General features: G+C 41.1%; 1 protein-coding gene across 2 annotated transcripts; it reads left to right on the top strand.

The window, feature by feature from the left end:
* The first annotated feature begins 5,188 nt into the window (after positions 1 to 5,188).
* actl6a (actin-like 6A) lies at positions 5,189 to 25,999 on the top strand. Of its 2 annotated transcripts, none has more exons than XM_080771107.1 (14): positions 5,189 to 5,322; positions 6,998 to 7,074; positions 9,257 to 9,431; positions 13,760 to 13,860; positions 14,276 to 14,373; positions 14,560 to 14,654; positions 16,067 to 16,173; positions 17,233 to 17,322; positions 17,634 to 17,695; positions 22,727 to 22,841; positions 23,254 to 23,334; positions 23,902 to 23,997; positions 24,483 to 24,569; positions 25,327 to 25,999. In XM_080771107.1, exons 1-14 carry the CDS (start codon positions 5,298 to 5,300, stop codon positions 25,405 to 25,407), a joined length of 1,290 nt encoding a protein of 429 aa, XP_080627233.1. In that variant the 5' UTR covers positions 5,189 to 5,297; the 3' UTR covers positions 25,408 to 25,999. The 2 variants fall into 2 exon arrangements, with proteins under 2 accessions (XP_080627233.1, XP_080627232.1); XM_080771106.1 differs by having other exon boundaries at positions 16,067 to 16,188; positions 25,327 to 25,998.
* Positions 26,000 to 26,039: the final 40 nt, after the last annotated feature.

Raw genomic sequence — 26,039 nt, 5'->3', positions numbered from 1 at the left:
TTTCACCACCAAAGCAGCGTAATCACCACACCCATGAAAGTGGGAACATAGCAACAGCTTTACGCCGAGGGGTGCGCTCACACAAACCACTCACTTTTCAAAGCCGATGGTGCCTTTTAAAACGCCACAATACATTTACCTTTATTATACTAAGTGCCCGTTTTATATTCCACACGCCCGCTGAGTTTAAATTACGCCTGCTGTGTGCAAGAATGAGGCGCTTGGATAGACTGGATCACCTACGCGAAGAATGGTATTGCCCGTCAGCCCCCTCAACAAAAAGAAACAGAATGGGACACACAGGAAACAAAATTGTAAACCGCAATTGCAACATTGTAGTATTCAATCAGATGGACTTTGGTTTGCCAATTAAGCCAACCCCTTAGTCTAAAATGTTTACCTTTAAGTGAAGACTAGTAGGCTATACTAAAAAGTGGTGTGTACTACTGTAGTGTACTGTGTACCTGTATTTTTTGTATTGTAAATCTATACAAATTGTGACAAAGAGGATTGCACTCACACCACACTATTATGTGCTCTCAGTCACCTTATGGAAATATAGACTCATTTAAGAAATCTCTCCATTAACAAAATATACATTTTTAATGTGTGAGAGCAGTGGGATATGTAGGCCTTTTTGTTTTATCTCTGCACAAGCCATAATCAATGAAGGACAGATGAAACTTCCCTGGCTTCCTTTTGGAATAGCATGAGGTCAGATGAAGCCTAATTGAATTCACACACAGGCAGCAATAGATTAAACCCGCCAATCCCATTTCCACTGACATGTACTGTATGCCTTATGAGGATTAGGATTTAGAGATGATAACAGAGAGCCCTATTTAGTAGTGCTTAGTCTTTTGTTGGCTTTACTATTATGATTACACATTTTGGAGAGCCGATCCGTGAAGATGACCAATGTCCATTCAGAATCATAATTTGCTGTTTGAAATAGGATGAATTAGATTAAATAAATTGTGGTAAATGAGGCACAACGTCAATCTGTTGATTTTTATTGTTTGGACTATACAGGATATAAACAAATCCATGCATTAATTATATCAGTCATTTCCAACTAATCATAGTTCTTTGCAAATCACACCTATACCCCTATGGTATGTGTATATTCCTTGAGTTTGTCACATTTTGTACTGTGCCCTACTCCTAACCCATACCATGTCATATTAATATTTTGGCTTATAAGAAAAGTGAAAATGATTTAAATGGTCATTCATGTATATAAACCAGTAAACTAGTATTGCTGCTGTGCATTATTACTCTCTAGAGAGCAGCAGAGAGAGAGAATTCATTAGCCAACTGAGAATCAGAGTCAAGGTGTCCAAGAGCACATCTGCAGCCAATCGGGTCCCTTACACCATTGCTTGGCAACCGAAAGGAGAGGGAGGGAACGAATTGACACTGTAAAAATAGCACATCAATAGCCTGGTGTTTGAAAAAAACACACATGCTGCCTGTTCTATAAATAGCCCCTGGGAGCTTGGACCAGGTATCCTTCATGTACAGTCTAGCCCAATTTACATTTCATAGATGCAACATGTAAGCTTATTTCTGTTGTGCAACACCATCGTGTATTGGAATATAAATTAAGCATATTTCATCTATCTCTTGTCCTTCCGTGACATGTTTTTTCTTTTCTTTTTGCATAGATGAAAACCCAACCTAGCTAGTAAACTGATATTACTGTAGACCTAAATGTACAGCAACACTCAAATCAGCTCTGTGGAATGATTTGAATGTATGCTGTTTCATTCCGCTGTAGAGATTTTCCTTACACAACAGGTATACAGGCTTTTTGTGTGCACAGTATCTCATTTGTTGCGCTGTCCAATATGCAAACATACTACGGCCTGTGTTGTGGTAACAGATTTGAATCTACTCTTAACATGCAGAACAGAACAGCTGGGAGTGTGATGGTTTATGGAATAACTTGCATGTTATCTCATCTTGACATAATATTTGATTATTGTTATAACCTCACATTGCTCAGAAGCGCCACGTTGAGCTGACCATTATTTCCAAGTGTCAACATCAAATCAACATCAAAGTATATGGCATAGTAAAGAAATACAGTAAATACAATAATATAATACCGGTAATATCAAAATCAGTTGCACAGGACAGTGTAAGGTCCCAATATGCGGGTGATGGAATCAAGAGTAGAGTAGAGGGTATAATGCGACGTCAATCTAAAGCATCTTCTCTTCACCTATTTTTATCCACACATTCCCATTTTGTTTCTTCGTGTGGCGAACTGGCGATGCACCTCATTGACCTCCGTGTAATACTTCCAGTGTATCAAAGGCAATTAAAAGATGTAGCAACAGTAAAGCCTTAAAAGGCTTTATCAGGGCCGTATTATCCGGCAGACATATCTCCAGGGGAGGCTGGCCGTTGCCAGGGCAACCCTTACAAATGGCAACTGACGTCAAGAAGGTAGGAGAAATACCAGGGAGAACCAGAGCTGCTATGCATAATGGATCATTGAAAAAAAGGCCCCTCTTGAAGAGTACTGAAGTGACTTAAAATATGCATGCCTTGCCATCACATCTCCCTTCCTCTTTCTGTCCATTTGTGTGTGCGTGTGCGTGTGCGTGCGTGCGTGCGTGCTGACTGGGAGTGGCACGGCTAGTTGCCAGCCAGTCGTCCACCAACTCTTCATTTGACAAATGATGGTCACAGGGTCTGAGTTCATCATTCATGGTATTTAGAAGCTGCAGCAGCTTCCTGTTACATTCATTATTGAAATCACACTTATTCTGAGATATAGAATATGACCAGAAGGGAAGGAGAAGGGGAGACCTTTGTTAATGCTGTGGGGGTATTCGATTTCAGCTTCACCCAGCTGATGACTGCTCAGGTGGTCATGATGAGCACTCAGGGGAGAGGTGAGGGGTTAAGTGTCTTGCTCAGGGACACTTTCTTTGACATGTATACTGGATAAGCTGGGAGGCGAACCAGTGGCCATCTGTTTACCAAATGGCCTCTGTACACACTGAGCTACTTTTCCATTTTCTTTCTTTTTTCCAAGTGCGTATCAGCCTGGCCTAAATTTGCACACACCACTACTGAGTACTGACGACCGTAAAGACGACTAAAACACAACCTAGTCATGATTGTCTGCCTCCTAGCGACTTAGTCATGACTGGCTGCCAATGGGAGTCTAAATGGCCTAAAAACCTATTCTCTGAACACCACAACGCGGAGCAAGTGGCAACAGCAATATAGCAAAGTTGTTCTTATGTATCTCCAGACCAAATGATTTCCCTATTTTTTATTCAAATGACAGTACTTGATAATCAGACTCTAACTGTCTCAATAACTAAACAAAGAAGGCAACACATATTTTATGACCAAGACCATAAATATTATCAAACGTAAAATGGACCAACAATGACGCTCAAGCTTCCCAACAATACCTCTGTGCGAAATCTATGGATGGCGATCAGGCCCGGATTGAACAGTCTGGCAATTCTGGCAAATGCTAGAAGGGCTGGGCAGTCATGGGGCCGGGGCTTTGTCAAAACAAAAAGAAAAAGTAATAGAAAAGTCATAGTAGCGTCTTTGAGCCGTCTTTGGGCCAGTGAACTAAAGCATAACTGCATACAGTTTACTTTGTCCTGGTATGGGTGTTGTCTAATCTCTGTGCTATTGTTGGCCCATGAGAGACAGTCACAGTGGCAGGTTGCTGTAGTGCCCTCGTAATTTCTGTGATAATGCCTCTCATGTAATGTTGGTGTCACACTCTCGAGAAGCGTGACAGCGATTGTGTATCCCAGTTTGCTGATGTGAAAGGCCAAGTAGCTACTGTATCTCTCCAAATGAATACAGCTGGAGTGGACAAAATGGATAAAATGTAATGATGTCCCACAAATTAACTAACTTCACATGAGAATGTGAAGTTAGTTTGTAGCCTGTAGATCAGTTATATTATTAGCTTGTAGATAATGGTAGTTCTTTTCAGCAAGCCACTCCATGTAATTTACCTCTGAGAGCCAATGTATGCGTTTTGGCCAAGTGGGCCTTCCTTAATCAAGTGAAAAAGGACATTTATTGAGTGCAGAGTGCTGGCATTCCTTCTTTGAGTGTGAGCCTTAGTTGCACCTAGACGAATTTACCTTCTAAATTAGTGTTGCGGGTTGTCTGCTTCGGGCCGGCAGTCTTTGTTTCTTGTAGCAAGCAACTCCTTGTCAATATATGGCACCAGGATGGCCGAGTGGTTAAGGCGTTGGACTTAAGATCCAATGGACCCAGTGTCCTCGTGGGTTCGAACCCCACTCCTGGTAAACCTATCTTTACGTTTACGCAAGCACTGTGGAATCGTTATGTATTCTTAAAGCTACAGTGCCATCAACTGGTTATATCATATAAAAAACAGCAAAAAAAAACCCCACCATGGTCACCTTGTACAATGTGTTCACATTACGAACTTTAATGTCAATAAGTTAAAAACTTTTTAACACAAAACGATTATTTGACAGGGTCGCACTCACAGACTGCATTATCTACTGTGTGTGTCTCAGGAGAGTAATTGCTCATCATCCACACGGGTCTATATTGCAATTAATTCGTATTTATTAATGATTAGTGTTTTGACAATGTGAGTTTACATATTTACATGTTAGTTAAATAGCAGCAGAGTTGTATTCATATAGTCCTTATTGGGAGGCGGACTATTTTCCGACAGCATTCTAGCCGACGGGGCAACGGTCCGCTCCGCAGCGGGGGGACCGTTGCTTCGATGCGAAAAAGCGATGGTCCGACATGCGCTGCTCCCGTGCTTGCGGTTAGGGTTAGGTTAGGATTGAGGTTTCGGATCAATATGGTGTCGGAAAAAAGACCTGCTGTAGCCGTACTGTGGCCAAATACTGCCATGCATCGACTGTACTGTACTGCACTAGCCTTGGATCAATAGTAGATGATCGATTTGAAATTATCATATCATAAATGAAAGTAAAAGTCAGACTCGATAAAAAAATTGCAATAATCCCCATATAGTTATATTTTAACAACAACTCACTGTCTCACTCTATATTAGTTATGTATATTTTGCTCGTCTCAGTCGTCTGGTCGACTTTTGGAGTGAACTCTCTCACACGCTTGATACTGACGTCACCAGTTTCCAACCTTTCTGGTTGGATAGCTTGCCTTAGTGGCGCCATCAGTTTAAGTTGATCCATGTTCATGAATTTCTTTTGTTGTGATTTCCGTTCAGCGCTGTTTTCTAGTAATAGTAGTAGATTCCAGAAGCGGTACTACCTTGTTTTAATATTTAAAGAATGAGCGGCGGAGTGTATGGGGGCGGTGAGTGGCATTTTCCAGGACAACATATTCTGAAATAATTATATCAATCACGCTATTCCGTTTTGTTCGCCCTAATGCTAGCATTCATTAGCTAGCACCTTAGGCTACTTTGCTAACTTTGCTAACAACATGTAAACCAAAACTGTCTTGTACGTGCTCTTACTCACTGTAAACAGTGGATACGTGAATACAATAGTACCGATCATCGTTTTTCTTTTAAAATAAGTGGTCTGTCTCGCCTTACTGAATTATGATTAACAATGAGCCAACCGACTGAGCCGCCGGTACCATTAGCAGTCAGCGGGCACGGGCAGCAGGCTAAAGAATGAATGAAAGTGGGCTGGCCTAATGAGTCTCTTAAGTCTTAACGCTTAACGAACTACTGTACGAGGTTTTTCTGGATGTCAGTTGCCACCCGAAATGCCTATGATAATTATCACTTAGGATACATTAGAGCTCTGCAGCAGGGGTCTTCAACGTTTTCAGGCCAAGGACCCCTTAGCCGAGAGAGAGATGAAGCAGGCACCTCCACTACATATTGTATAAAATCATGTTGCAGATTAAACGTTCATAGATGGTTTCATAGATGTCATAGATAGCTTTGTAGACTTGTTTGACATCACTAGTCTAGTTGTAAATTAATGTTTTGTTTTTGGTTTGTTGACTTATCTCTATTCATTTAATATGTTGGATGCATGTTAACATGCATTTTCAGATATTGGACCATTTGTCTTAATTAAACCCTTCAATACTTAGTAAACTTGACCTTTGGCTCCTTTTTCCCTGTACACCAGACCTCTCAGAGGAGATCTACACAGCACAAGGCGATGTGTGCTTGTAGATCTGCTATTTATTTTCAGCTCTATTTATCTATTTATGAATCCTCTGAATAGGGATTCTAGGGTTCAAGTTGTTTAAAAAAAAGTTCCTTTAGTTCCGACAATTTTATTGGTCTGACCTAACCGTAACCTAACCATAACCGCAAGCACAGGAGCAGCGCATGTTCGAGCTGTAGTCTGATTGTTGGTCCTGCATGTCGGACTAATGCTCTGTCGGAATTGCCATCGGATCCCCCCACCACCTGTAGTAACTCCCCCTGTTGAAGACCCCTGGGCTACATGCAGTTTAGTGGACAAGTTCCAGAATACTGAGGTCATCTGGTGATCATGAGCAACAAGGCTCACCTATACACACCTCTATCGCCTTGTTCCCAGGAATTATGCCATGTTGCTTTCTGTCACTGGTCAGTTGATTATTTAAAGCCATATTCCTGTCATAGAATATGAGTCTACCAAGAATGTGGTGATCATTGAACGACCTGCACAGTGCTACACAACAACAACAGCTAGCTCACTGCACAGAATCAACAGAGGGCCGAAATGAAGTGATTTGCATGATATGACACATTGTTAGTGGTTACACTTACATTGTTGTCAATCAGTTGGGTACCTCATCTAATGCAAGACCTTTTGGTTAAGTTATACTTGTTTGAAGCCCCATATGCATCCTTTGAATTTGACCCATCCTAACTATTAGGAGCCACTCTAAGGCCGTGTCAATGGCACTGGCAGGAGTAAGTCCCTAACACAGGTTTTAAACATGATGTCTTGCATCTTGGTATAACGTAAGGTCTTGCGTTTTCTGTTGTCTCATTGCACTATTGTCTCTTTTGCAGATGAGGTGGGAGCTCTAGTTTTTGATATTGGCTCGTATTCAGTAAGAGCTGGCTATGCGGGAGAAGATTGTCCCAAGGTAAGTGGACCAGGCAAAATGACCTGATTAATAACTATGTATCTTCTTCTCTTCCTCCATGACTTTTTACTTTCCCATGGGAGGAAAACGCCATCTTCAGAAAAATGAGGACTATCACTCTGGAGACAGGTGGCATAAATTGAGTTGAGCTCTTGGCTTCTCTGTGTCTTGACTGTGTCCCAGGAAGCTATGGGTACTTGTTGCGAACGCAGTGAGCACTTACTATGAGACCTAGCAGACCATGTCTGTCTGTGCGTGCGTGCGTGTGTCCCCCCTTTGTGCCCATATATGGAGCTGAGTGATTTGTGATGCAACACACTCCATATTTGGACGTATAGCTGCTTTGGGGACTCCTTATATGGTTATGCGTTCGCTTCCCGCGTTTGCGCGTCTTACTGGTCTGTTTCATATACTATACTAAACGGCAGTGGAACAGCGATTGATTTGGGATGGTGGGGTCTTAATGGGTACAAACCAGCTTCGAACCAGCTGTTTACCCATTTCATTTTTTTCGCAAAAGACGTGCATGTTAAAAGCTGAACTTTGTTAAATGGTACTGATCACAAATTTGATTTGCGCGAAACACACACACACACACACACACACACACACACAGAGTGTCAATGCTGAAATGAGCCCTAGTGCGAGATGTTCTTGGTGAGCTTGAGACAGTGCAATAGTCAGCGAATGAGATCATCTGTCAGTAGCCAGTGTTCACCTCAGATTCACCTCTGCTCAGCCAATTATAACGGAGATACACTTCAGACCGTCTGTGCGTGAAATTGTGGACTGTGGTGGTGGCTGAACACGCTCTCAACTACCGCAAGTCCGCAACTCCTTATATAAATTATGCTGCACAAGGATTTAAAGCCCTTGAGTATCATGTTAAACATATTGGATAAAATAAAATGTTGACTAACCTATGACCGACCCTATCAAAAACACTTAACGGCTATCATCAGAATGTGTGTCGACAAATCTTTTTGTGGGCTTTTCTGCCTTTATTGATGCGTATATCTATTTTGCGTCCTGCCTCTGATTGGCCTACCGACACTGCCCGTCTTGACTGTCCACTGAGGTGGATATAGCTATGCTGGATAGTCTGATGCGAGGTTACTCCGTGGTGGAAAATAATACAAGTACGGTATGATACAAGAGAACTGTAAGTTCGTTTGCTTTGATGGAATAATTGATTGAACATGTACGTCGTAATAATATGATTTTATATCTGTGTGTTGTAAATAAAGTGTTTGATTATTGTGTAATTTATTTGTACTAGCCCTTACCCGTTGTGAGATATTTGACACGTGGCAAATGCCGTCGGGATCGGGGGTCGAACTCGCGGCACGCCGTCAGGCTGGCTCAGCAGCCTACAGTAGGTGCCCAAACGGTTGAGCTAACCATCTGGGCCAATGTGTCGACACATTGGAAATGATCAGGGGTGGATAAGCCTGGTTTATATACTCACATTATTTGCTTGCCGGTGTCACGCATCAAGCTTGTATGTAGATTTGTATTTTCGATGCTTGTACTAGTCGGGCATTATATAGTTCATTGCGGGAGAGTAGCTATCTATCGCTTGCTAAAAAGTAAGAAGACACCATTGTACTATTGAGTATAAGGCTTTACATTTTGTAATGGATCATTGGGTCCTGCTGTATAGGTGGCATGGCAAATGTCAGAAGCGCGTGTGTGTGGTCTAGTCTAGGAAGTGTTGCATTGGTCATTGCATGCAGTACCACGCCGTCTGCCCAGATATTTCTTAGGAGCACGCAGTCACGCACACGCATCAATTAAGAACAACCCTTAAATTCACACCCCTCAACATAATTTACAATGGCTGCTGAGGTGTAGATGCATATCAATGGAGATAATCTAAAACTGGAGTTATGGACTTTCTGGTGATAACGTAGGCGTGCTATGCTGAAGAGAATATTGAGCACAAGTCTAGTCGGTTAAGTAACAACATGGGCATTGAGCAGAGATGCAGTATTGTGGAACCTCACAATTGAGTTGAGGCTGACAGGCTATTGTGTTGACCACATAATCAGAACAAGTGCACTGGACTGGTTCGATCCGGCGTTTCATGTCTTTCCCCGGAAACTTAATCTAAACTCAACAGACTGTTATAGAGCTTGTTCTGACTCATCTTGTCCTTATTTTGGGTTTGGGCCCGGTTCAGGCGGACTTTCCTACGGTCATCGGTGTGACTCTGGACCGAGAAGATGGCAGCACTCCCATGGAGACGGACGGAGAGAAGAGCAAGCAGAGCGGGACCACCTATTACATTGACACCAACCAGCTGAGGGTGCCCAGAGAAAACATGGAGGTCATGTCACCGCTCAAGAATGGCATGAGTAAGTGTTCAGTTGTTTTTTTGTCAGTTATATATGCTGAGCAGCTGATATACAGATGTGTATTGCTTTCCAAAATGACATGATCACAAACAGATTCTGTCACAGTCACAGACGGACTCAAATATAAGCTGTTGTAGTCCAACACCTATCATCTAGTTTAACCAAAACATTTACACAGAAAGCTAGAATTTGGTATGTGACACAATGGCCCATTTCACCAACCCAGAATGAGACTTATTGATTGTTGAAAACAGTTCACACACGGTGTACTGTTGTGGTCGGTAGCTATTACAAGACACTCCTGAGCATTTGTAGTGTTGAACTCCACAACTGGATGTTAGTGCGTCTGTAATGTGCAAGCATGTGTGAATACCGGTACCCTAAACATTTTTACATTTTGATCTGATGAACCATTTACTGCCAATAGTCTTTTTGGTCAGTCATGGAGGATCGAAATATTGCACTGATATGGCAGACTTTTCAGACCTTTCCATGCCCTACTTACAGTATCATTGTAACCTAAGGATATCTTGTTTCTGGCTTCAAATAGATTTAAATAAACGTGACCATTTTGCCTCCTCCATGCTATATAAGTTTCTTTAATAAATTGTTTAGGTGGAACACAACAGTCATGCTTTACTATTAATTGATCTTCTCCTTTCTTTACTTTGCTTTCTTAGTTTCTTTTACTTTCTCCCCCCCCCCCCCCCCAAAAGCATGCACTTCAAATTCAAATGAATATTTACATTCTACACTCCAATTTGGTTGTACTTGCTCTAAACATACAGCTGTGTTTGCTAGACTGCACTGTCCCCTCAGAAGTGTGACTGAATATGGAGCATTGTACTCCTACACACTGACATACTGTAGCTGACTATGCTAATCAAAAATCCAGTCCAGGAGGGGTATAGCTGTGGGTCTATTTAGAGAAGACTGTGACCCCAATCTTAATTGCGGCAGAACTGAGCTGTGGGATTGCAGGCCCCCTTAGAGAGATGACCTGGAACATTGGTGCCTGTCGCTCAAATTATCCCCCACTGCTCTACTTTCTCTGCCATCTGACCCAATGATGATGCCAAAAGGTGCACGTTTATGTGTGACGTTGGTCCTTCTGCAGGCATGTGCCTATGAGATTCAAGGTCACTTGGTTTCGTTGGAGGGGGTGGCTTAACTGTTGGCAGTGACATTAAATGTGCATTAAATTAATGTTGTGAATGTGTATTGTGTAGTCAAGTCAGTCAGTGTATGAACTGCGAGGGTCTCATTGTGCAAGTTAACTGTTCAGTACTAGTGCGGTGACTGTCTGTCTTCACTCATGAATGAGGACCTGTTTAATTTATATAGCAAAACCAAACAAGGTGCTCAATGATAATAATAGCTCAGATTTATGTCGTTATGCTTTACATATGGAAAGGAAGGAACCAACTTCCATCCATCCATCTTCAACCACGTCGAGGACCTCCCTAGGGAGACGCCAGAGAGGCATCCTAACCAGATGCCCGAACCACCTAAACTGGCTCTTTTACAGGCGAAGGAACAGCTGTTCTATTCCGAGTCTCTCTTGTGTAACTGAACTTCTCACCCTATCTCTAAGGGATATGCCAGCCACCCGTCGAAGAAAACTCATTTCGGCCGCTTGTATTCGCGACCTTATTCTTTCGGTCATAACCCACACTTCGTGACCATAGGTGAGAGTAGGAACGAAGATTGCTCGGTAGACCGAGAGCTTTGCCTTCTGGCTCAACTCTCTTTTCGTCACAACAGTGCGGTACAGCGACTGCAATACCGCCCCTGCCGCTCCGATTCTCCAGCTGATCTCCTTCTCCGTCCTCCCCTCACACGTGAACAAGACCCCGAGATACTTGAACCAACTTTAATAAGAAAAAACAAAGCCATAAGTGCTAGAAAAGACAAGGTCAAATATCTGGGTCACATCATTAGGGATGACCTATGTGGTGGTGATGATGTTCAGACTGAGACAGTACTGTTATGCACAAGTCATATACATTCTATGGGCCTGATTCATTAAAAAGAAATACGCCACCGTTGCACTGTGGCGGAAACAGATATCGTATTTATCCGTCCGATCAAGCTACGTTGAGATGACGTGTTATTCAGAGAAGCTGGTGTAATCACTTCATTTATGCGGATCGCTGAGTGTATCCTTTCCGCATTTTCCCCAAGCGATTCGCCTGTTGTCGCCTGGTTAGTTGGAACATCCACGCCCATTCTACACCATATAAGGCAACAGGAAATCTCGAAATACGTCATCATAGCCGGCACAGAGGATTCCCAAACTTTAAATTCTATACAACAGCGCGATGAGCTTGTAGAGTAGTTAATTTTGACAGGAGGTTCTCTGCACGGACAGATCTTCAAGCAAACAGCGCGAGTTATATGTATAAAAATAATTATAAACGAAACTTGCCAACTTGGCACGCATTGCTTCACTCGATCCTTAAATGTCAGAGTTAACTGATATGTTACAGTTACTTTCACATAATGAGAAAGAAGTTAATTTGTACTGTTCACCACACGACCAAATGCTATATACAACTCGGCAATGATACTGATGAATGCACTGCAGGGTTATAAAAAAAGAAAGAACACTCGCCTGCAGAAGTAAAATAGATATCCGATTTATCAGATGTAAATTCATTTCATGATGTCGTCATATTAAAATGATTCGCGGGACACGGCAAACTTGATTCATCTCATGATGAGATCAATGTAGTAGCTAGCCTACAGCATATAGCCTACACAGCTACAACGTTGCCCATATTATAATTAATTAAGGTGAGCTGGCTTAAAACTGACTGGCCAAATTGCACGCGCTGATGCCATAATGTGGATTTATAGCCCTCGTCGTGACTGCTGTCTGTCTGTCAGACCGGCATGTCTGTGAACCATAGAATGCCATAGATAGACCATATAACAGTCGGGCCGGGCCGTGTTCTGTCCTTGCCGGGCTCACCGCGCCGTTATATTAATTTTCCAATGTAAATTTCACCCAGATTGGACTCCTGTCCGCCCCACACACACACACACACACACACACACACACACACACACCCCGACAGTCAGAGAACTGACTCACTAAATAACACTAACACACACTAAACAATGTTGGATTCGTACAGTGCAGAATGCAGATAAGTGTAGGCCTATGTTCTTATTATAATTGTGAGTTTGTTTTTTAACATTCAGCGTGAGTCCACGGGAGCCGATCTACAAGCTCACAACACGTTGCACTGCGAGTAGCCTAGAGAAGGCTGTCAAGTGAGCAGCGCAATCGCGCATGCTATAGAAATATCCTAATAAATAAATAAAAATGTGTCGCTTGCAGGGGCAGTTTCCTTATGGGACTTGCCTCTAGAATGCATGCATAGGCATACAAGTGCAAGTTTTATATATCATTTTTTTATGTGCTGAACAATGTTATAGGGTCGGCTACATATTTTATCTGCGATTTGGGAACTATTTATTGATTCAGCATGAAGACTAAAGCCTTCTGAATATATCCGTAAATTCGTCCGCCACCTAAAGAGGTCCCGTGGGATTTTACGGAGTTTCCGACCAACCTACGTGAGCGTCAAGTTCACGGCCATTTCCATGAATTCCAAATGAATGTGGGAAATCCACGTAAATGCCTTTCCGCTAGCTTCACGTCATTATATCAGCGTAAACGCGTTGAAGAATCAGGCCCTATGTGTGTAAAGCCCAAACCACATCAAAGGGTCAGGTTGGGACTTGGGACAGAGTTGGTGTGGTCTACCTTAAAAACCGCTTTGTCCCAACACGACCCTTTGGTGTGGTTTGGGCTATGGTGATGATGTCAAGGCTTCCGAGGTGGACAAGTGCCAATTGTTTGTAAACAGTGGTGTTCCCACTTCCCACTCTATACTGTTTTTAGGAATCTGATGTACAGTTTTATGGCGAGGTTGAAGGACTTAAATTATAATGGCTTTAGCCTTTAACCATGCCTAAGTAGAGCATGCATTAGGTACTCTTCTTGTTTTTGGAGACATTAAAGAGGGTGTCTGTCTGTATTGTTATTAGATTTTCTAAATGTTTTTGTTGTGTTGCCCCCGGTATTCTCTTTTATATGGACCTATTATAATCTGAAATAAAGATCGATTGATATAATGGTTAAAGAACATCAGTAGTAATTTTACACTGGAAATCAAGTTGTATCCAAATTAGAAAAACTCAACCTCATTGCATGCAATAGAAAGCTTCCTTAGTCATAGTTTCTCAGTGAAAAAGCACATGGAACATAATTATATGTTATACATGATCAATGTTCTCTGTTCTTACCCCTTGTGTAGTCGAGGACTGGGACAGCTTCCAGGCCATTCTAGATCACACCTATAAGATGCACTTCAAGTCCGAGCCCAGTCTGCACCCAGTGCTCATGTCAGAAGCTTCAGTAAGTATAAGAGGCCTGATCAACATTAATTTGTGTCATCAAGCAGCCAAATGTGTCTGTCTGTGAGTGAGTCATCATTCAGATCCTACACTAAAATGTCTTGGTGGCTGATAAAATATCGAATGTGGCAGATGCCTTGATGATCATTGTAATGCCAAGTACAATATCCTCCTGTGTACCTTGAATCTCCAATAAACCTTATTTGATAAAGAATACTGTGATCTAATGTGAATGGTACGATGGTCTGTTCTGTCTGTGATCTAATGTGAATTGTACGATGGTCTGTTCTATCTGTGATCTAATGTGAATGGTACGATGGTCTGTTCTATCTGTGATCTAATGTGAATGGTACGATGGTCTGTTCTGTCTGTGATCTAATGTGAATGGTACGATGGTCTGTTCTATCTGTCTGCAGTGGAACACGCGAGCGAAGCGGGAGAAGCTGACAGAACTGATGTTCGAGCATTACAACATTCCTGCTTTCTTCCTTTGTAAAACAGCGGTGCTGTCTTCGTATCCTTTACGTCAGTCCCCGCATTGCAGTACAATCATAGCAACAAAGCTCACATTTGCTCACAGATTATCAGTTTTGATATGATAGGAGATTGGAGGATCTAACATGGCCCTTTAGACATGATATCTATATTTCTGTCCATCAAAATATTTACTGTAACATTTCCTTGACTCTGAGGATCTCAGCTTTGCCAATGGGCGTTCCACAGGCCTGGTGTTGGACAGTGGGGCCACACACACCACAGCTATTCCTGTACATGACGGCTACGTCCTGCAGCAAGGTGACTGTCAAGTGGAGAATGTAATTTTTGTTGAGTGACACTTGTCTAAAGGGTCCTGTATTAGCCTTTCCTCCAGTGTCTACTGCACGGCGATCATTTGGTTCACTGACAACTTAACATTGTAAATGTTAAGATTCAAGCCTGCTTGAATCTTAACTGTTAACTTAACTGTGCAAGTGCACCTCCCATAATGACTCTTGTGGGACACGAGTCATCTTGGGCTTGGGTGATCTTTTCAGCAATGGCTGAGAATAATTGCCACACTATGGAATTTTCCAGTAAAACACAATGGTCATAACAGCTCTTGTTTCAATAAAGTTGAAATTATAATAATAAACATTTTATATAAAATACCGGTGTAAATGTCACTTTTCCACTGAGATTGTCCCCGTCTTTAACAGACTTTGTGTGCATAATTGTATACAGTGTATGCATTATGCACATAGTTTGCATAATAGACCTTGCGGTAAGCCCCACCCACTCGCGCACCTGCCCCGATACCGTTGCTAAGCAGGACAAACATGTTCTTCTACCTGCAATCCTCCACTGAGGACCGTGTTAAACATGTTCTTCTACCTGCGATCCTCCACTGAGGACCGTGTTATGTCTGCGTTCTCGTTCACCCTCCCTGCTACTAAATCATACTATTAACGTCAACTTTTACTAAACAATGGTTAAATAAATCGTCTAATAAACAACAAACAACTTACCTTGGCACAAATTGTGTGCTTTGTAACTTTCTCCACGTTCAGTTGCTTGTGTGGAGTCTGTGGACGGCCACATGACTTCACCCACTGCCAGTCTGTCTATCCCCCTATCACTGCGGTTCAGAAAAATAATAATAACGCTGCTTACCCTTTTCTGCACATTGTATCCAAAAGGTGAAGGTCTAAACTAATAACGGCAAAGAAAATCCAAGTTTAATCCCTTATCCCTTTGCATTTTACTATTTTGAAAAACATTTTAAAATTGTTCAACACATATTTGACATTGTTGTCAAATTAAGCTTTTCATTTATTCATTCATTCCTTTTTCACTCGGGTTTAAGTTGTTATGCTTTGATTTTACATAATTATACAAACAACACATCGAGTAACAGTCTTCTATAAATACTTAGCCTACTTAATCTAAGCATGAACTTGATACTGTATATCTATTACCTTTTTATATGAGCCTGTCCTTTCTGTCCCCAATACAATGCAGACCCCAGTACAATACAATGTACTCTACATTACCGTTTCAACTAAAATGATTTTATCGATTTCAGTCACACAGACACATCATATTTATGTATCAATTTAGGCTTCTGCAATTCTGTCTTGTGTTTCACTGCAGCTAGATGAGCAGGATTATATTTAATTGTGCTCAGTCTGCGACTACTAGTAACTTTGTTAAATTTTTCCCTCTGATAGGCATTGTGAAGTCACCCCTGGCTGGAGACTTTATGAGCATGCAATGTAGAGAGCTATTTCAAGAATTAAGTGTTGAAATAGTCCCTCCTTACATGATTGCATCAAAGGTGAGACCTGCTAAAGTAAGTCAAAACCATTTTCATATCTCACTGACTATTTATCTCACGGTGGTGGGAGGTGTATTGTAAGTACTTTATTTCACAAATATGTGTTCTAGGCTTGGCACTATTGAAGGAGATTGAGTGCTTCATTTTTGTATTTTGTGTATGCACGCTGCAAACAGATCCATTGTGTGTCGAGCTTGTGTTTGTGATATACCCACTGCAACCCACATGCTGTATACTGTATACATACACAATGCTCATCCTATGTCTGTCATTTAAACCACACTACATATTTCTAGATGATGATCTCATCCAATCCATGTCTTCTGGATTTATGTTTGCATGCAATGATGTTGGCTATGTCAACTCTCAACACAAGTTAACATAAACAGACTTAAAGCCATACTGTGTAACTTATTCAATTAAAGTGATATCTTTCTCTGTTTATTTTCTTCTCACAACCATTCCACATGAATGTGTTTTTTGACAACTTCTCTAGACACTTCAATTTCACGAGTGTCAGCCCCAAAACTCATGCCAAAAGATTACATGGACGGAAATGCATTTATGTATTTTTATATTGATAAATACTGTTTCTGACGACGTGTTAGTGTTGTTTTCCAAAATATCCTGTGTGCTAGGAACATTCTTTCCCTATTGACAGGTGTCGCCAAAATAAGACTACTGAAACAAACGTTATACACAGTATGGCTTAACAGAAAGACCAGGAGCACCACTATCTGGTTCACCATATTAGTGATATGTACTTAGAATGGCTTTGTGCATCTATATGTTGTATAACCGTACTAGTGACATGTACCCAGAATGGCTGTGTGCATCTGAGCTGTAAACTGTACAGTACTAGTGATATGTATTGTATGCACCCAGAATGGCTGTACGTATCTGCTCTATACACGCTCTAGTGATATGTGCCCAGGTCAGAATGGCTGTGTGCATCTGTGCTGTGTATATACCTGCAATGTGTTTTCACCTCCACCTACTCTATTCATTGCTGTCTTAGAGAATAGCCACTGTCCAAAACCACCTTGTTTGTCCTTACAGGATGCTGTGCGTGAGGGTGCACCGGCTAGCTGGAAGAAGAAAGAGAAACTACCTCAAGTTACGCGCTCCTGGCATAACTACATGTGTAATGTAAGCAACACCCCTTTCTGACTTGGAATATTTAGAACCGGGCAATAACCAATCTAAAAACACCTTCTAAATCCTGACCCAAGTTTTCTCTGTACATAGCAACAACAACCCCAAAAGGGGTTCCCGGATTGAAAGGTATAGTTACATGGTGTTCCCGGTCTAAATGTGTTAAGATCTGTATTATACTTTGTTGTACAACTTCAAACTTACAATGCAACGTCAAAGACCATCAAAATGTGCTCTTGAGACCAGACAACTCTGCTGTGAATGATCATGTGCTGTTTTTTTGTCTTCCCTGCTGCCATCTACAGACTGTAATCCAGGACTTCCAGGCCTCTGTGCTGCAGGTGTCAGACTCACCATATGATGAACAGTAAGACCATTATGGAATTTAATCTTGAAACCTATTACAGAAGATTTCAATTCTAGCGATCAATTTCCCTTACCTCTATATATATATAGGTGTTTACCTAGTTGCTCATTGAGAGTTGTTACTGCCTTAACTCATTAAAACCGGGAAAGCATCTGTCATTTTAGATTTGAGCTTCATACAGTATATAGCAACATAGGTTTGTCAGATATACAAGCTCACAGCGTGTCACTTGGTGCCGCATTGCAAGCTTATACATCTGAAGAGTTTGACATTTTTTAACTCTTTTATTTCTAAGTATGAACATATTTGTACTCTGACCCCCCTCCCCTAGGTATGTTGTCTGCTAGGTACAAACATGTTCGTACCTAAAGCATTGCACCAAATATGAAACGGTTTAGCCGAAAACACCTTTTAACATTGGTCCGGTTACTAAGCAATCAAGCCTCTGTCACCCCCAGCACCAGAATCTTTGCACGGCCCCCATAGACCTCCGTTCAAAGTAGAATTTTCTATGCCTCGTATTTCTGAAAGTTTGAGCGCTGTCCGTGGTTTTGACTATCCATCCGAGGTTCAGTTTTGTGATTTTGTAAAGGTAAACATTGTGAACTAATGGTAATGCAAGCCGATCGTTACAATGACGGCCTCCAAGCCGGGAAAACGGAAATGAAAATGACCAAATATAGGCAAATATCCCTGGCAGGGTTTACCTACAGTACAAGATGAAAAATAGAGTCTGCAACACTGGTATGAAACTCAGCTCCACTGGTTTATTAGATTCGACGTTTTGAATAGGATCTTCTTCAGGAATGATGTGACAGGGAATGGGTGTGCACCTATATACAGGAAGGGGTAGGGGTACAACTGATTGGCTCTAACGATGGGTGGTGACTACTGCCACCTAAGCCCAAACCAATCAACCAATTTCCCATGTCACAATAATAATAAAAATGTTTGAATATACACAAATACAAAAATATATAACGGGTACAGAATGTGTACAAAATATGCAAAATCTAAGCACAATAATACACATTGATTTCAGGATAAGACACAAAAAGGTTGTCATGGATAAAATCTAATTTTAAATTCCAGATGACTCATTTATTAATTGTTTGGTGTTGAAAATAAAAAGGACCCAAAGCTCCTAGTGAGGAAGCTGAGACCATTACTTTGATTATCAACAATTGTGTCCGATGCTGAGAACAAATGAGGATGAGGATTAGTAGTTCTTCAGGAGGGGCACTCCATCAGAGTACATCATCCGACAACCTACAGATAAGAAAGAGAACATGTGAGATACAAATAGTACAACAGGTGAGTACCTAAACATAACAAAGTGTGGGACATGCCATGCACACTGTACTACTGCAAGAGTTAAAATAAAGTTAAAAACAAGTTAGAAACCTGCAGTAAAAGGGGGATAAATTCACCACAAAAGTACTCAAAAGGATACTGGATTAAGAGACTCATAATAAATGTACAATTATAGGAATGGTCTGATGTCGAAAGACTCATTCAAGCCCTTATTAACAGTATTGAGGGTTGACATCCAAAATGTTTCACGCTGCAGGAGTAGAACATCAATGTCTCCACCCCTAGGTGGCAGTTGGACTCTTTCAATACCAATATACCTCAAGGAGGAAATACAATGTTGGGCTTGGTGGAAATGTAGGGCTACAGGATTTTTGAAATTTGTTTCTTATGTCACTCCTATGTTCTGAAATTCTGGTTTTAAGGGGTCGTAGAGTTTTGCCTATGTAGGCAAGCCCACACACACACTTAAGCATATAGACCACATTATTTGTCGTACAGCTGATAATGCCCTTGACTTTGAAAGTCTTGCCTGAAGTGGGGTGATTAAATGTATGACATTTAGATTTGAAACCACATTGTGCACAACTGCACATCTGCCACACTTGTAATTACCATCTGGAATATCAGACAAAAAATGTGTGGGTGTCTCCTGGGGTAAATGTGACCTGACCAAGAGGTTCTTAAGATTAGGTGGTCTTTTGTACACTATGCGAGGAGGGGCAGAGAAGGTTCTTCCTAGGGTGGGATCTGACCTCAAGATATGCCAATGCTTTCTGATCGTTGCTTCGAATTGTCTACCTAATGGAGAATACTCTGTATAACAGTTAATTTGTTGGGCTTTATCAGTCTTCTCCTTTTTTAAGACAATCTAATTTGGTACATTCACTGAATTTGTCTATGGCAGGTTTGATCCATTCATCTGGGTACCCACGTTGTTCAAAACGATTTTAGAGGTAATTTGCATGTGTAGTGAATGATTGATCTGAGCTGCAGATCCTACGTACCCGTTTGAACTGACCCATAGGGATGCCCTTCTTCAATGGGGTCGGATGATAACTTTCACCATGCAACAGGGCATTTTGGTCTGTCGGTTTCCTATACAGATCCATGTTTAGTCTGTTATTTTCTTTAATGATAAGAATGTCAAGAAAATTCATTCGGCAACGAGGCCATGGTGAACCTTAAAGAATGACTGCTGTTATTTAAAAAGATGTGGAAGGCTGTCAACTCTGTAGAAGAACCAGTCCAGATAAGGAAGATATCATCTATATAACGTTTCCACAACTGAATGTGTTGTAGAAACGGATTGTGCCTGGAATCAAAAATAAAATCAGTTTCAAGGAGCCCAACAAAAAGGTTAGCGTAATTGGGTGCCATCTTACTACCCATAGCCGTACCACATTTTTGTAAAAAGTCATTTTCAAACAAGAAAAGGTTTTTAGTAAGCACTATTTCAGTGAGATCTTTCAAACATTTAGTGCTGGGGATAACTTCAACCCTCTGATTGAGAAAGTGTTCAATTCCCTCTAGACCACCTTGGTGTGGGATGTTCGTATATAAACTTTCCACATCTAGTGTAACAAGAAAAGACTCATTGTTAACTGATTCTATGGTTTGTAGGACCTGAATGAATTCACTAGAGTCCCTTAAGTAAGAGGGTAGTGCAAAAACATGTGGCTTAAGGAAATAATCAATAAATTAAGAAATCTTCTCTGTAAGAGAGCCTATCCCTGAAACAAGTCTGCCTGGAGGTACATCAGTAAAGGATGAATGGATCTGTCAAACCTGCCATAGACAAATTCAGTGAATGTACCCAATTAGATCTCTGTCTTAAAACAAAGGAGAAGACTGATGAAGCCCAACAAATTAACTGTTATACACAGTATTCTCCATTCGGTAGACAATTCGAAGCAACGATCAGAAAGCATTGGCATATCTTGAGGTCAGATCCCACCCTAGGAAGAACCTTCTCTGCCCCTCCTCGCATAGTGTACAAAAGACCACCTAATCTTAAGAACCTCTTGGCTCTTAATTACAAGTGTGGCAGATGTGCACAATGTGGTTTCACATCTAAATGTCATACATTTAATCACCCCACTTCAGGCAAGACTTTCAAAGTCAAGGGCATTATCAGCTGTACGACAAATAATGTGGTCTATATGCTTAAGTGTGTGTGTGGACTTGCCTACATAGGCAAAACTCTAAGACCCCTTAAAACCAGAATTTCAGAACATAGGAGTGACATAAGAAACAAAAATTTCAAAAGTCCTGTAGCCCTACATTTCCACCAAGCCCAACATTGTATTTCCTCCTTGAGGTATATTGGTATTGAAAGAGTCCAACTGCCACCTAGGGGTGGAGACGTTGATGTTCTACTCCTGCAGCGTGAAACATTTTGGATGTCAACCCTCAATACTGTTAATAAGGGCTTGAATGAGTCTTTCGACATCAGACCATTCCTATAATTGTACATTTATTATGAGTCTCTTAATCCAGTATCCTTTTGAGTACTTTTTTGGTGAATTTATCCCCCTTTTACTGGAGGTTTCTAACTTGTTTTTAACTTTATTTTAACTCTTGCAGTAGTACAGTGTGCATGGCATGTCCCACACTTTGTTATGTTTAGGTACTCACCTGTTGTACTATTTGTATCTCACATGTTCTCTTTCTTATCTGTAGGTTGTCGGATGATGTACTCTGATGGAGTGCCCCTCCTGAAGAACTACTAATCCTCATCCTCATTTGTTCTCAGCATCGGACACAATTGTTGATAATCAAAGTAATGGTCTCAGCTTCCTCACTAGGAGCTTTGGGTCCTTTTTATTTTCAACACCAAACGATTAATAAATGAGTCATCTGGAATTTAAAATTAGATTTTATCCATGACAACCTTTTTGTGTCGTATCCTGAAATCAATGTGTATTATTGTGCTTAGATTTTGCATATTTTGTACACATTCTGTACCTGTTATATATTTTTGTATTTGTGTATATTCAAACATGTGACATGGGAAATTGGTTGATTGGTTTGGGCTTAGGTGGCAGTAGTCACCACCCATCGTTAGAGCCAATCAGTTGTACCCCTACCCCTTCCTGTATATAGGTGCACACCCATTCCATGTCACATCATTCCTGAAGAAGATCCTAGTATAAGGGATGGAAACGTCCAATCTAATAAACTAGTGGAGCTGAGTTTCATACCAGTGTTGCAGACTCTATTTTTCATCTTGTACTGCCTTTTTGTCTAGCACCTGGGCTAGAGTGGAGGTGCATGCTCTATTTCCTTTGTTAGTTTACCTACAGTACACTCTGCTGCCACCCAGTGGCAGATTTATTTAACACATTTTTATGTGTACAAATACATATTGAAAAGGTTTGATAACCAGTGACCACTGATTTAGGAGGCATTTGTAGAATGGGACTAGCTGTTTTGTTAGTAAAATGGTGATAATAATAATATATCCATGATTGATCATTGGAAGAAGTGGAAAAATTAAAATATACAGAGCACTCCTCAGCTTTGACCGTGCATGGCTACTCCATAATTCTCCTTTAAGCCCTGACCTATTTTATACTTGGTACAACAGTGTCCTGCAAAGGTAGCAAATAGATGATGTGCAAGCTCACATCGCCTTGCATCGCACTGTAAGCTTGCAGATGGGCTAGTTTTTTTTATTTGGTTGAAACTGTTTAACCTAACCCAATTTCCTTTCCTTAGGGTAGCAGTCCAGATGCCAACTGTTCACTATGAGTTGCCTAATGGTTACAACTGTGATTTTGGGGCAGAGAGACTTAAGATTCCAGAGGGACTGTTTGACCCGTCTAATGCCAAGGTAAGAGTCTCTGGCACTACAATACAACTATTGCTTAATCCAGAATCAGGTTGATGGTTTCAAATAGCACAGCAAGTGTCCTAGAGTGTTTTGTTTTCGGATACAGTGAGTGAATGCAATAATGTAGTTGAAATTTATATGGGTCCTGCTACGGATTTATCTATTAGACCCCTCACCCCAGTCATGAAAAGGGAAATGGATTAGAGGGGTTAGGAGATGTGTTAATTTTTCCTTTGAAAGTTAATATTTTACAATTATATATTTGATTTATTTATATATTTTTTAAATTATTGTTACTGGTATTCAAGTTTGTGTTTAAATACATTTATGAACGTAGTTCAGATAACCACTGGTTCTTTTGGTGTGAAAGAGGTCTGTGTAAAAGCTGTGTATGTTTGTCTGATTTCCACAGGGGCTGTCTGGTAACACCATGTTAGGAGTTGGCCACGTGGTGACCACCAGCGTGGGGATGTGTGATATCGATATTCGACCGGTAATTATAAGGGAATTTTAAAAGTTGATTCGGGGGTGCAGTAAAGTATCTCCTATTCTGCAGTATCGAGTACTTGGTGTAAATATAATAGGCATTAAGTGTGATACAAAAACAAATAATTCAATGCCGGTTGGAGACTATCTAGAATCTACAAGCTCCCAGTGTAGGATTGTAGATCTGTCTCCAGTGAAGAGATTTGGTAGAGAAGGAAAACGGGGCCAAGTACAGACCCACTCCACAAAATAATTATTTTTATTTAAGCTTAGCCATTCAAATCATTCTGGGTTTTGGCCCCCTTTTTTGTGGATTTTCTTTAACCTCAAACTGGTTTTAAGAATGTCCTATCTGTGAAAGCAGGTGTGACACATGACATGGAATTGACTGCCAGTCAAATCCTCTTCAAAGGCATGCATAAACACTTGACGTGCTAGCAATAATGCATGGCTGTACTCAGCCACATGACGACAAGCAGAGTCGGTAGGAGGAAGTAAATAGACGAGGGTGTGTGCTTGTCATGTGGTGGGGTGGGTGAAATGATTTGCTTACTATTATAGTGGTCTCTTTCAGGGTCTGTATGGCAGCGTGGTGGTGACGGGAGGAAACACACTTATTCAGGGATTCACTGATCGACTAAACAGAGAACTCTCTCAGAAGACTCCTCCTGTGAGTACTTGTCCATGTGCCATGTCTGAAACTTGATTGTGTGTGCATGCAAAAGCCAGTAAGGTGGCTTTTACAACCATGGGTCAAAGAGCTTGTCAATTTGTCAAGAATTGACATTCTTGACAAATTGACAAGCTCTTTGACCCACCAATAATCACTGATTTCTCACAAGTTCACTATTTTCCTTCATTTTTGTCTTCCTGATATTGAAAGACCGGTTCTTGTCTTCACTTTGTGTGGAGCCATCTTGTCCAGCAAATAAACATAACTACCGGTATTAACAGTTCGGCAGAAATATCTACAAAAAGTATTAGTATTCATACATAGTATGCCCCACGTTTAGAGATTAGGGAAAGTTTTCACCATCATCTGACTGAAAAGAAAACTAAAGTCTACAATAATTAAAATTAAAATGTGCATACTTTACTTTCTGAACACCATTTTTTTAATGTTCTGCTAGTCTAACTCTAACATGTTGTCTACAGAGCATGAGGCTGAAGCTGATCGCTAACAACACAACAGTGGAACGACGGTTCAGTGCTTGGATAGGAGGCTCCATCCTGGCATCACTAGTAAGTAATGAGTGATGTGCCTTGCTTAAGAGCACATTATCAGCTGTTTAGGGATTCATTTCTGTAATTTACTTTTACTTCAACTTTTCCTTTCGGCTTTTCCCTTCCGTGGTTGGCCACAGCGAATGATCTGCCTCCATCTCACCCTTTCCTCTGCCTCTTCTCTCACACCAACTATCTTCATGTCCTCTTTCACTACATCGATAAATCTTCTCTTTGGTCTTCCTCTAGGCCTGGCAGTTCCAATCTCAACATCCTTCTAACGATATACTCACTATCCCTCCTCTGTACGTGTCCAAACCATCTCAGTCTGGCCTCTGGCTTTAACTCCAATACATCTGACATGTGCTGTCCCTCTGATGAACTCATTCCTGATCCTACCCATCCTTGTTACTCCCAGAGAGAACCTCAATATTTTATTCTCTGCTACCTCCAGCTCTGCTTCCTGTCTTTTCCTCAGTGCGACGGTCTCTAAACCATACAACATAGCTGGTCTCACCACCGTCTTGTACACCTTCCCTTTCATTCTTGCTGATACTTTCCTATCACACCTGACCGTTTTCTCCACCCATTCCAAAAGGCTTGCACTAGTTTCTTCACCTCTTTTCCATACTCCATTGCTCTGAAATGTTGACCCTAAGGGCCCATTCATACTCATACTCTTCGGTGCTACTGACACGACATGCCAGGCAGTTGTCAGTCTAGCTAACTTTGTCATCAGTATTTTAGTGGGGGTGAAAATGTCTTTGTCTCCTAGGGAACCTTCCAGCAGATGTGGATCTCCAAACAGGAGTACGAGGAAGGGGGCAAGCAGTGTGTGGACAGGAAGTGCCCTTGATCTGATGGCTGTATTTCTCCCAGGCCGCATTCTGACACTGTCTTGATCTTCACAACATCGTATTGAGTTCACCCCTGACCCTGGACTCAGGAACATTATTTTGTTTTTATAACTATTGATGGACTTTGTGTATGTCTGTTTAACTATGTTTTTATGTTGAATACCTAGGCCATGCAGTAAATAAGTGTAACAATGTTGCTTTGAAAAAGTGAGTTCCTTTATTCATGTTGGTCTTTCCACTGCCTTATTGTATTACATTGTCTGTGTCCTCCAGAAGCCGGTCTTTATCCAAAAAGTCCATTTAGGAATGGCAACATTTTTTGATTGGTTTCCTCAGGACACCAGAAATGTGAAGTGTCAGTGGGTGGACATTCTACACTAGTATGAAGTGAACTGTGCTGTGAGTCTTGAAGCAACTTATCTCTTTGAGTAAGAAATAAGCTTATCATAGGCAAACAGTCAAATCTCAGTGCTTACTGGAATGCGATTTTCACATCCAACTAAAATCTATTTAATTTTCACTTTTGTTAATCATCTTTTGAAAATAAAGTGTTTTTTTTAGTTAACTGAATTGTGGGACTATTTGTCAGTTCATATAGCCAAAATGTATACTGTCTGGTCAATGTTTTCAC

The sequence above is a fragment of the Protomyctophum bolini genome (genome assembly GCF_963924005.1).
Source record: "Protomyctophum bolini genome assembly, chromosome: 8".
Classification (NCBI taxonomy): Eukaryota; Metazoa; Chordata; class Actinopteri; order Myctophiformes; family Myctophidae; genus Protomyctophum; species Protomyctophum bolini.
Note: the sequence above shows the minus strand (reverse complement) of the source record. Positions and strands in the feature narration are given on the sequence as shown.

Coding starts and splice junctions, on each gene's coding strand:
- actl6a (XM_080771106.1), top strand. CDS start 5,298: ATGAGCGGCGGAGTGTATGGGGGCG. Junction 5,323..6,997: donor CGGCGGAGTGTATGGGGGCG/GTGAGTGGCATT, acceptor TCTCTTTTGCAG/ATGAGGTGGGAGCTCTAGTT. Junction 23,335..23,901: donor GTGATATCGATATTCGACCG/GTAATTATAAGG, acceptor GGTCTCTTTCAG/GGTCTGTATGGCAGCGTGGT.